We start from the raw sequence: 15,949 nt of genomic DNA on the forward strand, positions 1-15,949 counted from the left end.
GCTTTATTTTGTACTCCCTATAAAGTTTAATTTTTGTTCTAGAATACAGAAGTATCCTCTTCTGCTGACTAAATCATCAACGACTTGAACTGACAAACTCCTCATTATAACACATCCTCTTCAGTATTTAGTACGTGTCAGTTTCTCTTGCTGACTAAATCATCAGCGATTTGAATTCACCAACTCCTCACTATGTCACATCCTCTTCAGTCACTGTCCTGCTGACAAATCATCAGCGATTTCAACTGACCAGCTCCTCACTATATCATATCCTCTTCAATAATTCGTGTCATACTGACTAAATCATCAGCAATACAGGAACAACGGCGGACCCAAGATTTGTATGGATCTTGGGCGGACCATCCTAGTATTAAGTTCATTTGACGTTAAGTTTAAAATAACCCAGAGGTATGGCGATAGGAGTGTGGACAATATAAGAAATGAGTTTCATTTCCAGTTTCGTTGTGGAATAAAAGCTGATGCGTTATTATCAAGCATGTCAAGTACAAAGAACAATTCTTGTACACATTATGGATGAAGAGCCCACGCTAACTAAATCTCAATAATAATTGAATATGTAAAATTGGAAAAATGACCACGTCATGATATAAAAATTAAATGAAATAATAGTTTAGAATTGTAAAATTACCACTGCTTCATAGAATTTATTAGTTTAGAACTAGTATAGTGATCAGGATAGGGACATCCATCGATTGCTGCGCGAATGATGGATCGATCGATAGCGCAGCGTGACATGACATATGTATATGTCATGACATATACATATGTATGTATATGTCATGACATATACATATGTCATGTCGCGCTGCGCTATCGATCGATCCATCGTTCGCGCAGCAATCGATGGATGTCCCTATCCTGATCACTATACCAGTTCCAAACCAATAAATTTTATGAAGAAGTGGTCATTGTACAATTTTCAAACTTTTCATTTTATTTCATTTGTATATAATGGTGTGGTAATTTTTCCAATTTTACAAATTCAAATATTATTGTGATTTAGTTAGCGTGGACTCTTCATCCATAATGTGTACAAGAATTATTCTTTGTACTTGATATGTTTGATCATAACGCATCAGCTTTTATTGCACAACGAAACTGGAAATGAAACGCATCTTATATTGTCCACACTCCTATCGCCATCTTTCTGGGTTCTTTTAAAGTAAACGCCGTTGTTCCTGTATTGGTGATGATTTAGTCAGCTTGACACGAATTATTGAAGAGGATATGATATAGTGAGGAGCTGGTCAGTTGAAATCGCTTATGATTTTTGATATAATGAGGAGTTTATCAGTTCAAATCCTTGATGATTTAGTCAGCAGAAGTGGAAAATTCTGTATTTTAAAACAAAGATTAAACTTTATAATGAGTACAAAATAAAGCAGATGAAATTTCGAATGCTAAACTTAAAATGCTCTGGTTTGTTCTTTTGTTTTTTGTTAGTTTGTTGTTGTAATTAAATAAATGGTCTTTTTCAAAATATGGCAGTTTAAATATAAGATTGTATATGTGGGGCTATCATGTCCAACTGGAATTTTTTGTGTGTATTTTAAAATTTCCTCGGTTACCACAACTAGTTTAAAGAAAATCAAAAAGAAAGAAAAAGGAATAATTCCTCAAATAATATTTCTTAAGAATGTTGAATATTCAAAGTTGAATGATCTATACCTTCTGGACACAATCCCTCCTGGACAGAATCCCCCAAGACAATATCCCCCCTGGACACAATCCATCCCAGAGTATATATTTATGTATTTTAATATATCAATGTATTTATATATTAATGTATTTTAATATAATTCCCATATAATACTTGACTGTATACATGAGTATATGTTTATGTATTTTAATATAACAATGTATTTATATATTAATGCATTTTAATATATATTCCCATATCATATTTGACTGTATACATGAGCATATGTTTACTTATGTATTTTAATATATATAATGTTTTCATATATGTTTGTAAGGTGTAGTAGTGAAGCAAAAAAACTTTTTCCATAAATGATTTATTCAACCAAGTATATGAATGTCTGTTCTGTATTCATTAGCACCTCGGTAAGGTAAGTTGCTTTGCATGTGATGATATATAATGGGAGAGCTGCTAATCTGAATAACGTGGGGGGATTTTGTCTAGTGCCCTCACTTTTGTGGAGAGATTCGGTCCAGGAGGGATATTGTCCGGAGGGATTGCGTCCCGGATCCCCGTGCACAAGTGGGCCACTGCAATCGATGCTGCCTAGCGAGATGGGTTAACTTTATAAAAAAAATGACGATTCAATAATAGTTGAAGACAAAGTTTCAATATTTGGGCATCACCGTACATAAAGTCCTATAGTTTGTTTTTGTGGCTAAGGATCTAGATTGTGGCTAGGCGAATTTACATGCATCATATTACTAATTAAAATGCTAAATATAAATGAAAATCTGTATAGCTACCAAAATCTACCAGGAGATAACTTTTTGAAAAAGTAAAATATCGTGGCTCTCATACTTACCGTGAGATCGCTGGTCAAGCCTCCTTTACAGCTTTCACTCCTCTGTTTAACACATTGCCATCTTACATAATCTTTTATTTTATTTTTTAACATACACGTGACCATTGTAACACAATTTCACTCCACCCCTATTTGTCTTTATGACCTCCATGGTAACATGAACATGCAAGCCTATACTTCTCAAAGTCTTAGAATAAACTGAAATGGTAGCTACTGACCTTTCTTTTATATGATACTTGATGAAGAAGTGTGAATAATAAGCAGGTAAAATCGTATGCAAAAGGTTGATTACATTTAAAAAGTGTAAGTTTGCTAATTGCTATAAATCCTAAAAACATCTCGGCTATAAAGTTCAAATAAATATGTAATGCTTTACAACTCTCTAACATAAACTGTAATACTTAAGAAGTTTTAGAACAAACTTTTGCTATACAAAAACTGCAATAAATATACAAATGATCCATGCCATCAGTGAACAAATACAAGAACTTATATAAACTTCACAATTTTATCTGTAAAGAAATAAGCAAAAGAGCAGATAAAATGATTGTACACACCACGATCATCACGTGGCATGGACTGTGGATAATTTCGTCCACGACCTGACGCTTCTGCCAGTGCGACCCTGCTTCACCCCACCAAACCTAATCCAATATAATCATGTAATTACGCACCACAGGTGTCTACCCAGGCGGTATATATCGCAGATTCCGTCAAATGTAACCCTACACGAAAAAAAACTATGTACTTTTTGCACTGAATATAAAATACGAAACCCCTCTGCTTCGTTAGTTTCTTTTTCCAATGTATGTAATGTGATATTTCATAGTCTATAAATTTTGTATTGCCTATTTTAAATAAATTTTAATGAAATTTTGGTATTTAATTGCATGGAATATTTATGTAATCTTTGTACTATAAAGAAATAAACAACTTCTGCAGAGGCTATAAAAACAAAACTTCTCTTCGATCAAATTACATGAAAATGACACATTCTAAAGAAAATAGTTTAAATAATTCAACTATATGCTAATTTTGACAAAATTGTGCATTTGAGCAAAAACCGTCCTTGGTCGTAAATTTGTAGTTGTGGTCGGTAATATTGCCGAGGCTAAAAATGTAACTTCCCTTTGATCAAATTACATGAAAAACACATTAAAAATAGTTAAAATAATGCAACAACATGCTAATTTGTTAGGGTATTCGTAGCTGTGATCGGTAATTTTGCAGAAGTTAAAAACTTCTCTTGGGTCAAATTACATGAAAATCACAAATTTTAAAGAAAATACCTCAAATAATGCAACCATATGCTATTTTTTACGTAATATTCTGCATTTGAGCAAAAACCATCCTTGGTCGTGTCTGGTCGTTAAATTCTTAGCTGTGGTCGGTAATTTTGCAGAGGCTAAAATGTAAATTCTCTTGGATCAAATTACATGAAAATAAGTTATTTTAAAGGAAATAAGTCAAATAATGCAACCATATGCTAATTTGTTACGGTATTTGTAGCTGTGGCTGGTCATTTTGCACAAGCTAAAAACATAATTCATCTTTGGTCAAATTACATGAAAATCACACATTTTAAAATAGTTAAAATAATTCAACTATATGCAGTCTATTACAATAATAACACAATAGTAAGAAACTTAATAAATAGAGTGAAGTTTGATCCATACCACCAGTGATCATAGATGGCGGGCTGGATGAATCGTAGCTGTGGTCGATAATTTTGCAGAGGGTAAAAACGTAACTTCTCTTTGATGATCAAATTACATGAAAATCACACATTTTAGAGAAAATAGTTCAAATAATGCAACCATATGCTAAATTGTTACGGTATTTGTAGCTGTGGTTGGTCATTTTGCACAAGCTAAAAACATAATTAATCTCCGGTCAAATTACATGAAAATCACACATTTTAAAGAAAATGCACTTGAAAAGGGACCTTGGAGTAATAATTAGCAAAGACATGACACCGAATAAACATGTAAACAAAATAGAGAAACCTTCAACCTATTAAGGTCAATGAAAGTGGCATTTAATTACTTGGATGAAGAAATGATTAAAAACAATATTACATACATATACATATACCAAGACTTTTTCCCCCTTTCAAGGGAGGTAGCCAAAAAGGGAAAGGCATAAAAACACTCCCACCCCTTTCATCCCCAAATACACTCCACACCCCTCCCACCCTCCCTCTCATCTGAGCACCTCCTGGATGACGGGTCATCCCTGCACCTTGCCCACCGCCCTGGGTCAGAAGCACTGTCGCAAGACACAGCACAATATTAGTTACATTAATTTGACCAAAACAGTAATATGCAGTGACACTAAGGACACCCAGTACTAAAAAGAATAAGGAAACTAGAAAGAATACAAAGAATATAAGGAAACTAGAAAGAATACAAAGAATATAAGGAAACTAGAAAGAATACAAAGAATATAGGGAAACTAGAAAGAATACAAAGAATATAAGGAAACTAGAAAGAATACAGAGACCAATGACAAAGTGCACTTGGAGAGGGATCTTTGAATAATAATCAGGAAAGACATGACACCAGATAATCATATAAAAAAAAAATAGTCGGAGAAACCTTCAACCTATTAAGGTCAATGAAAGTGGCATTTGATTACTTGGATGAAGAAATGATTAAAAAAAATATCAGTTACATTGATTAGGCCAAAATTGGAATACGCAGTGACACTATGGACACCCAGTACTAAAAAGAATAGAAGGAAATGAGAAAGAATACAGACAGCAACAACAAAGATGGCACCAACTCTTTCCAAATTAACATAAAGATGATCAAAATTGGAACTACCAACACTGGAGCAGAGAAGAGAAAGAGGTGATCTACTGACTATATATAGAATCATGAAAGGAATGGAAATCCTTGATAGGAATGATTTACTAAAAAATGACAATGGAAAAACAAGAGGTCATGAAAAGAAACTCAAAAAGGATAAGTATAGAGTGGCTGCACTGACGTCACAACTCATCGGCTAACCCGGATCAGACGTGTGTGTTACAGGCAAAGCTTTTTGGTTACAAATACATCTCAGTCATAGCAAAAAGGAATATTTCTTAAGTAAAATTGAAAGACTGTTGATTGATATTGTGATGGGCTTAACAAGGAGGAGAGGGCGAGGTATGAGAAGAAATTAGCACTTATTCGTGGGGAAAATCTGTATGAAATAGATGATGCAGCGTCTGTTGATGATTCATTGCTACCTGCAATTACCTACCATGACATAGTGAACTATTTGGTGTTTTCACCGAGTCCTTATACATCTGAGGATTTGAAGAACTTCAAAGCACCAGTTTGTGAGTGGTTGGGTCAGGGATAGGACGACGTGCATTTTAAACAACAGATGCCTGATCAAAGCAAAGGTGAGGCAATTACTTTAAGTTTCATGAGAATTTTAGTTAGGCCTAAGTTCAGTTTACATAGCCAGGACTGGCAGGAGTTAGATCTATAAGCCAAATCGGGTGACTAATGTTGGCAATGTATATGCTAGGATTATTGTCTAATTGCAGGCTTAGGCAACATATTTAACCAGCCAACCTGTTAAAATTTACTTTTAATAGACAAATAGTAAAAATACTTTCATTTAATTTCAGAGAGATAAAAAATATCTTCTTGTCAATCATTTGGGCTAATTCTGAATTTTAACTGCCTTGAATTGTTTTATTTATTTTTCTATTATCATTATAAGTGCATGTGAACCAGTATGTAATTCTAGGTGCCTAACATAAAAGTACTTGGCTTAAACAATAAAAGTAACTATGTGATTGTTATTAGGCCTAGTAATAAATATTACATGAAATATTTTCAAGCCTGAAGCTCTGTAAAAAGATGATACAATTATACATGGTAATGTATTGTATTAGTGTAGGGTAATGTGGGGGATTAGCGTACATGGGGGCGGACCGTACAAACTCCGTTAAAATTAGAGAATTTATAGAAGAGTTCTGTTGGAAACACTGAGAGAGGAAGTGACGTCAGTAAATATGATGGCTGCTTTCATTCCTCCTAGTGCGCCGCGTATGGTTTGGAGATAAGATTTTTCTATTTTTGTGGCATCCAATTTAACTGGAGACATTCATATCATATTGTTTCCTAATTTTGAATGCAGCCAGATCAGGTTGGTAAGGTATTGAATAACAAATACTAGGCAGATGTACGTAATATATGAAGATAAGTCTAGGTTTTATCCAACATTGTTGCTGTGATACTGGTTTGAAGGCAGTATGGCTAGGAGGGAGTGTAGCGTACAAAAAGTTTGGTGGAGCTGGAATTAGAGGAAGGTCGAAATGCTGGGGAAAAGCTGCATTATGCTGGTAAAATCCTCTCTATCGAGGACGACACCAGCTATAATGTAAGTTTTCTCCGGATCAAGTCTAAATTTCATATTCCAGACAAGTTTTGTTTCCCTCTAGTAGAGGACACGGCAAAGGTGTCCAAAGAATCCTGCAAAGGTGTGTTGATGCCTCAGCAAGGGCGTACTCAACGACTTTGAAATATACATACACATACATATACCAAGGATTTATCCCCCTTTCAAAGGAGGTAGCCAAAAAGGAAAAGGCATAAAATCATTCCCACCCATTCCATCCCTGAATACACTCCACACCCTTCCACCCTCCCTCCCATCTTAGCACCTCCTGGATGACGGGTCATCCCTGCACCTTGTCCACTGCCCTGGGTCAGAGGCAGTGTTGCAAGACACAGCACATCCAAAGCAAAGCCACTTCATTAAATCGGCGACCCCCCCTCTCCGTCCCCCCATGCACAAAGGAGAAGATGGGGAGAAATCCCTTCAGGCTGCGTCACAATTTGCTCACACATACTACCTCACCCCCCATCCCCCCACCCATTCCACCTCATGCATCACAGCATCATCCATATACAACCATTCTCCATTCACCCCTGTCTTCTGTCCTCTCCCGTCCTTCCTCAACAGACATTCCCCTCTTCCCCAAAGCCCCCTTCACTCCATCCATCCACCTCATCCTAGAAAGTCCACTCATGTTCACTTCGTCCACATCTGCCTTCCATACCTCTTTTACTAGTCTTTCTTCACTCATTCTTTCCATGTGTCCAAACCATCCTAATACTCTTTCATCAACCCCATCTCCCAACTCCCTTTCCACCCGTTCTCCTCCTCACTTTCTCGTTTCTCACTCTATCCAGCCTAGTAACCCCCATCATACTTCTCAGACACCTCATTTCAAACACATTCAAACTCCTTCTCTCTTCCTCTATGATGTTCCTTGTTTCTGCCCCATACAGTGCTGTTGGCACAATCACTCCTTCATATAGTCTCCTTTTAGCATCCATTCCCAAATGTCTATTCCTCATTACACTTTTTAATCCACCAAGGTATTTACTCGCTTCTCTCAATCTACATTCTACCTCCACCTTTTCCTGTCACATTTGCACCTAAGTATCTAAAACTATCCACTTCCTCCAGTCGCTCTCCCTTAATGCTCACTTCCAGACTACTGCCACTTTCACCCCTTGTACATCTCATCACCTTACTTTTACCCACATTTATCTTCATCTTTCTTCTATCACACACTCCCCCAAACTCTGTCACCAACTTCCTCAATCCCTCCTCTGATCCTGCCACAACAGCTGGCTCACCTCCCACTTTTCTCCATTTTCTTTAACCATCTCCAATCCCTGACCCACTACCCTTGCATTTACCTCTCGCACTACCCCATCCATGTATAAGTTGAACAGCCAGGGCGACATAACGCATCCTTGACAAAGTCCCACCTTTACCTCGAACCACTCGCTTTCTCCATTTCTAATCCTGACACAAGCTCTACTACTCTCATAAAAACTCTTGACAGCTCCTAGAAGCTTTCCTCCTATCCCGTATATCCTCAAAACCTCCCACAGTGCCTTTCTGTCTACCCTGTCGTAGGCCTTTTCCAGGTCCATAAAGGCCCAAAAAACATCCTTTCCCTTTCCTAGAGCTTTCTCACATATGTCTTACCACAAAAATCTGATCTACACAACCTCTACCCGTCCTAAATCCACACCATTCCTCACCAATTACTCTCTCTGTTCCTCTCCTAATCCTCTCAATCAAGATCCTCCCATAAGCGTTCCCAACTACACTTAACAAGCTAACCCCTCTGAAACTACTACATTCACACTTGTCCCCTTTTCCCTTGTAAAATGGAACTATACAGGCACTCCTCCAGTCCTCTGGCACTCTACCCTCTCTCCAGCAATCATTAAATAACCTCACCAGCCAGTCCACCATCACTGTACCTCCTTTTTTTAGACATTCTGCATGGCATCCATCCAGACCAGGTGCCTTACCTGCTTTCATCATCTTAACAACTGCCTTCACTTCATCCTTCCTTATTTCTCCTCCATTTTCCTCACTCATCACTCTCATTTTCTTAGCATTTCCCACTGCAGCTATCTTTCCCTCCCTATCCTCCTTCACATTTAGCAACTCCCTAAAATATTCTGCCCATCTTCCCCTTACTGCCTTCTCTTCCATTATCATCTCTCCATCTGCACCTTTTACCCTTTCTTCTCTACTTGATTCGCCTCCTCTTCCTCTCATATTTTCTTTCCAAAACATCTTTTTATTACTTTCAAAATTTTCTGTCATATTCTTACCCCATTTCACATCTGCTCTCCTCTTTGCCTCCTTTACCTTGTGCTCTACTTCTCTTTTCTTTTCTTCGTACCTCTCATATGACTCCCTTGTCCTATTTTGTAACCAATCTGTGATAGCTTGCTTCTTCTCTTCTACAACCTTCTTTGTTTCCTCATCCCACCATTCACTACCCTTCCTTCTATTTCCTCCTGTCCTTCTTGTTCCACACACCATCCTTGCACACTTTGTGATTCCCTCCTTGAACCATCCCCATTCCTCCTCCACACCTAGCTCCACTCTATCCTTCACTCCCTCCCACTCCTCCTTCAGCTTCTTCTTGTACTCCTTCTCCTTTTCATTTAAAGAGTTCACTCTAAGCACCTCCCTACCTTTTGTCCCTTTCCTCTTTCTCCATCTATCCTCCACTCTCAACTTACCTTCCACCAAAAAATTCTCATATTCCCCCACCCTCTCCCCTTAGCACATGTACATCCTTAACTCTTCCTATCATAATCCTATTTACCACTACATAGTCCATTAATGCTCTATCTACTACCCTTCCCTCCACCACCCTCTCCCATGTGTACTTATGCTTGACTTTCTTCTGAAACACTGTATTTGCTATCATCAACTCTCTAGACACGTTTCCACCATCAACTCTCCACTACAATTCTTTCCTGGAACTCCACATTTCCCAACCACTCCATCAATTGGATCATTTCCTACCCTAGCATTAAGGTCTCCCAGTACTATTACATTGATATTTCTCCCTAAATCCTCTATGCACTCATTTAAATCTATCCAAAAAGCCTCCCTTTCTTCTACACTCTTCTCACTACCAGGCCCATATGCACTTACAAAAACCCACATCTTCTTTCCCAGTTTCACCTTCATCCACATTATCCTTGAGGAAACCTCCTTCCACTCCACTACACGTTTACCTATCTCTTCACTTATTAGTATAGCCTCCCCTTCCCACCCTCACCCTCTCTTCATTCCTGATAACCTCCCACTTACACTCACCCTTCCCTTTCAGCTTAGTTTCAATCAAAGCCAACACATCCATCTTTCTTCTCACAAACATACTACCTATCTCTTCCCTTTTACTCTCATCTGTACCACATCCACGCACATTAAAAGACCCAAACCTTAGGGTGCTGGTCGGAAAACTCCCAGACCCTCTTATGCCTTTGCTTTTTCTTTTAGTAATGTCCCCTGTGGGGCTACAAGGAGAAGGATGCCTAGTCCCAATCCCCCTCCCTTTCTTCTCACCTCTTACGATCCAAGTGTTACTTGTTGGCAGTATTCTTTTCCCCCACCACAGGGAAGGTAGGTGAAATAGGAAATGAATATTCAGAGAAATTGTACAGGACAGTAACAAGGGGTTGGGGGACAGCATAACGGAGGGACAGTCGTAGTATAAAAGTGTCATCATTTTGCTATGAACAGTTTTCCTCTATCACAGCCAAAATGATGTGTGGCTCTGGTCTGTAGGGGCGCCCCATATAGACCCTAAAGTATCAACTGCATGCCACTTTGCCACAATAACATGCAGCCAATACCCCAGACATATGTGTCATTCCCTGCATCTAGCTGCAAGTAAAGCTAAATGTTCCATTATATTCATTTAATATGAAATGAGGTTGGCCTAGGAGTGATAACTGACTTTATTTTTCCAGTGTTTTCTTAAATAAATATTGGATGCGCACTTGTTTTATTTCAGACAGCAAATTATCATTCATAAAACTTCTTATTGGTATTGCAGGGATAAAATGGACATTTAATACTGATCGCCAAGACGTCAAAAAACTCCTTCTCTGTTCCTCATTCATTAATAGAACACTTTAGATGATGCGTTTGTTTAATATTAGACAGCAATATCTAATCTATTATAATTTGTAATGTTTTTTGGGGGGTTAAAATAGCATGTAAGGAACACACCCATAGTATGTACGGATCACCCCCATAGCGGGGGTGATCCGTACAAAATGAAAAATTTTGGTTAAATAGCCATAAAAGGTCCCTAGTTTCGTATTGATAAATTTAGTTGTGTTGTAGGTAGCCCATTCCTAGAGGAATATTTCTGACCAACAGCCTTATCTTCAAGATTTATATCTGATTTCTCGGTAATATTTTTCCACTAGTAGTATGATATACCCCCACACTACCTTACTTATGAAAAATATCACATATTGAGCTATATAAAAAACTTATCTCGAGTCTGAGATATTGCAGTCTTAATCTATATACATAACTGAAACTCGTATATATTTTTAACAATGATTTACATTTATTAAGCACAAATTCATCCGGAATATGAAAAATTAATCTTACAGAAAATAATATGACAATCTAATCAGCCTTTAAACACATACTTGTCTGGTATTTGTTAGATCCAGTTGTCATAAATGTTATTTTAATTTGTCGACATTTTTAGATGAACATTGATATTTTGATTCAATGTAATTCCATGTGTCCAAACCATCCTAATATTCTTTCATCAACCCTATCTCTCAACTCCCTTTCCACCCCTGTTCTCCTCCTCACCTCCTCATTTCTCATTCTATCTAGCCTAGTAACCCCCATCATAGTTCTCAGACACCTCATCTCAAACACATTCAAACTTCTTCTCTCTTCCTCTCTTATGTTCCATGTTTCTGCCCCATACAGTGCTGTTGGCACAATCACTCCTTCATACAACAACACAAAAAGAAATATCAGAACACCTATCAAAACTTGAAGTCAGAAAATCACATGGCCTGGATGGTATTGCAAATTGGATTCTAAAGGAATGCAAAGAAGAACTAATGGACAAAATACACAACATAATAAATAGCTCACTCAAAGAAGGAAAGATACCTAATGACTGGAAAAATGCTACTATTGTACCAATGTATAAAGGAGGAAACAAGGAAGAACCCACCAACTATAGGCCAGTATCACTAACAAGCACTATAGCCAAAATTTGAGAGAAAATCATCAAGAATAGATGGGTAAAACATCTGGAAGACAACAACATAATAAACCCAAGACAATTTGGGTTCAGACAAGGAAGATCATGCACCACAAACTTAATATGCTTCTACTCAAGACTAATAGACATAGTGCAAGAAAGAAATGGATGGTCTGATTGTGCCTTCCTAGACTTGCAAAAAGCTTTTGACAAAGTTCCACACAGAAAATGACTAAAAAAAATTGGAACACATTGGAGAAATACAAGGGAATCTACTAAAATGGATTGAGGACTTCCTGACGGGTAGAAAGATGAGAGTAGTGCTCAGAGAAAAATATTCAGATTGGAAAGAGGTGATCAGTGGAGTACCGCAAGGATCTGTATTGGCACCAATATTGTTTGCTATTTATGTGAATGACATGGACGAGGATGTGAATTGTTACGTGAGCTTCTTTGCAGACGACGCCAAACTGTTAACCTCTTCACTCCGGGGCACATCGCACGTCTGGCAGCATTAGCTGCCCAACGTGCGATGTTGTGTCATAATACTCGCATTATAAAAAATAAAGTCGCTGCTCAATCGCTCGTTCTCTTTTACCCATGAATTTGGATAACCATAGAAAATATGATGAAGCCAGTTTAGAGAGAATGAGGGTCACGCAGGTACGACTACAATAAATATAATCAAGACGCCAACGTCGGCATCATCGCGTACCCACTTGCTCCTCATGACGCCTACGTAGGTGTCACCGTATGGAAGTGGTTAAGGAAAGTAGAAACTGATAAAGACTGTGAAGCACTACAGGAAGACCTGAATATGGTATGGAACTGGAGTCGGAAATGGGAAGGGGACTTTAATACTAAGAAGTGTAGCATAATGGAGTTTGGAAAAAGCAAAAACAGAATATCAGGAATACCATATGTTTGTCTTTTTTTTTTACAATAAAATCACCTATTATACTCGACCTGTGCCATATGGAATCACTGAAACTTACCTGGAGCTTGTATAAAGGCAGAGTACAAAGGCACATATATCCACACTCGTTTCTAGGTCAGTGTTGATGATATAAACAATAAAAGTAGCCAATTAGACATTTGTGTGAAAACCATACAGCTTGAAACATATGACTGCGTACTGTGTGATTCCGAATGGCACAAGTCGAGTAATCTAGGGTTAAGGAAAGTAGAAACTGATAAGGACTGTGAAGCACTGCAGGAAGACCTGAATAAGGTATGGAACTGGAGTCACAAATGGTAAGTGGACTTCAATACTAAGAAGTTTACCATAATGGAGTTTGGAAAAAGCAAAAACAGAATATCAGGAAAATGTACAATTGGAACCAAGGATGTAAAGAAGGTAGGATCCAAAAAAGATTTGTGGGTAATTATCACAAATGACTTGTCCTATGATAAACAGATTAACAAAATTGTCGGGGAGACTTACAACTTGCTAAGATCAATAAAAGTGGCATTTGCATACTTGGATGAAGACATGATAAAAAAAATATTGGTTACATTGATAAGGCCTAGACTAGAGTATGCGGCAACATTGTGGTCACCCAGTACCAAAAAGAATATAAATAAAATAGAAAGAATCCAGAAAGCAGCAACTAAAATGGCACCTGCACTTGCAAACCTATCATATGAGGAGAGATTGGCTAAACTGGAGTTACCAACTCTGGAGCAAAGAAGAGAGAGAGGTGACCTACTGACCATCTACAGAATCATGAAAGGCACAGAGATACTTGATAGAGAGGACTTACTAAACTGGAACAAGAGAAACACAAGAGGACATGGAAAGAAAATAAAAAACATAACTACAGAAGAGAAGTGAAGAAAAACAGTTTTCCACATAGAGTATTGGACAATTGGAACAACTGGATAATGAAATAGTATGCGCAAAAACCATTCATGAGTTTAAAAGCAAACTAGACACTGCGAGATGCAAAGGCGGGACACCATGAGCATAGCTCCCCATCCCCCAAAATACAACTAGGTAAATACAGTCTCCTTAGCATCCATTCCCAAATGTCTATTCCTCATTACACTTTTTAATCCACCAAAGCATTTACTCACTTCTCTCAATCTACATTCTACCTCCACCTTCACTCCACCTTTTCCTGCCACATTTGCACCCAAGTATCTAAAACTATCCACTTCCTCCAGTCGCCCTCCCTTAATGCTCACTTCCAGTCTACTGCCACTTTCACCCCTTGTACATCTCATCACCTTACTTTTACCCACATTTATTATTACCCACATTACATTACATTTATTATTACCCACATCAGCTTTCTTCTATCACACACTCTCCCAAGCTCTGTCACCAACATCCTCAATCCCTCCTCTGATCCTGCCACAAGCGCAGTGTCATCCGCAAACAACAGCTGGCTCACCTCCCACTTTTCTTCATTTTCTTTAACCATCTCCAATCCCTGACCCACTACCCTTGCATTTACCTCTTGGACTACACCCCATCCATGTATAAGTTGAACAGCCAGGGAGACATAACGCATCCTTGACGAAGTCCCATCTTTACCTCAAACCACTCACTCTCTCCATTTCTAATCCTGACACAAGCTCTACTACTCTCATAAAAACTCTTGACAGCTCCTAGAAGCTTTCCTCCTATCCCGTATATCCGCAAAACCTCCCACAGTGTCTTTCTGTCTACCCTGTCGTAAGCCTTTTCCAGATCCATAAAAGCCCAAAAAAACATCCTTCCCCTTTCCTACAGCTTTCTCACATATCTGTCTCACCACAAAATCTGATCTACACAACCTCTACCCGTCCTAAATCCACACTGTTCCTCACCAATTACTCCCTCTGTTCCTCTCCTAATCCTCTCAAGCAAGATCCTCCCATACGCCTTCCCAACTACACTTAACAAGCTAATCCCTCTGAAACTACTACATACACACTTGTCCCCTTTTCCCTTGTAAATTGGAACTATACAGGCACTCCTCCAGTCCTCTGGCACTCTACCCTCTCTCCAGCAAACATTAAGTAACCTCACCAGCCAGTCCACCATCACTGTACCTCCTTTTTTTTTTTTTTTTTAGACATTCTGCATGGCATCCATCCAGACCAGGTGCTCATGATTGAATTTAATGCCACAGCAAAATGCATTAAACCATATTCACCTAATTTACTGTATTAAAAAGTTTAATTTGTGAAATTCATTTATATTTGAGATGAGTAAATATTCAGCAAAAGAAAATTGTAGGACAACTTTCATGCAAATGCATTTTCTACTTATATGCTCATAAAATACATTGTAGATGTCATTCCTGAATAAATATATCAGAATATATATTTTTTTAATTTTATTACCTCAGAACATAGTGTGGTAATTGTTGTTACGGGAATTGCATTGTTTACTTGAGCTACGGCAATTTCCTGAAAGCTTGTTTAATTTTCGAATCGGTAACCTTTCCTGTAACTTTCTACCAAACTATCGTAATTTTAATTAATATATTATGAAACTCCCCTCCCTCTTTATTATTTTTCAAGCCTATGTTGTAATTTTGATTAACAAATCGGGAAATTTGAGAACTTAAAGTATTAGTTGTCCCGTGGCTTCGAAGCCGTTTTAGGAGCTCGTAAGAATTCCAGCCGAACGAGACTACTTTTAGTTAACTGAACGTCAGACAAGCTTCAACTCTGGTACCAGGACAAATAAACCTTGGCAAGGGAATTCTACTGTTACATCAAAGCCTCAAGAATAAACTTTCAGTTCCGACGATTGTTAGAGAACTCAACCAGGTAAGTTCTCTAATGTTCTCAGTTTGAAGTAACTTAATTACAACAACAGATAAAATAATAAAAAACAATAGAAATG

General features: G+C 37.9%; 1 protein-coding gene across 10 annotated transcripts in view; it reads left to right on the plus strand.

Moving 5' to 3' along the window:
• The window catches only part of LOC143035097 (uncharacterized), a 149,382-nt gene that overhangs the window by 73,029 nt on the left and 60,404 nt on the right, over positions 1-15,949 (plus strand). For 2 of the 10 annotated variants that reach the window (XM_076201644.1, XM_076201645.1), the window contains one exon: positions 15,171-15,368. The exons of 3 other annotated variants lie outside the window; for them this stretch is intronic. In XM_076201644.1, coding sequence (XP_076057759.1) covers positions 15,171-15,268 — 98 coding nt within the window. In that variant the 3' untranslated portion in view covers positions 15,269-15,368. Of the gene's footprint in view, positions 1-8,828; positions 10,706-10,920; positions 11,118-15,170; positions 15,369-15,949 lie in introns of those variants that run through there. 5 more of the 10 variants (XM_076201648.1, XM_076201646.1, XM_076201652.1 and 2 more) reach the window with 5 other exon arrangements.

The sequence above is a fragment of the Oratosquilla oratoria genome, chromosome 18 (genome assembly GCF_046742065.1).
Source record: "Oratosquilla oratoria isolate Oo_2021 chromosome 18, ASM4674206v1, whole genome shotgun sequence".
NCBI classification, from domain to species: Eukaryota; Metazoa; Arthropoda; class Malacostraca; order Stomatopoda; family Squillidae; genus Oratosquilla; species Oratosquilla oratoria.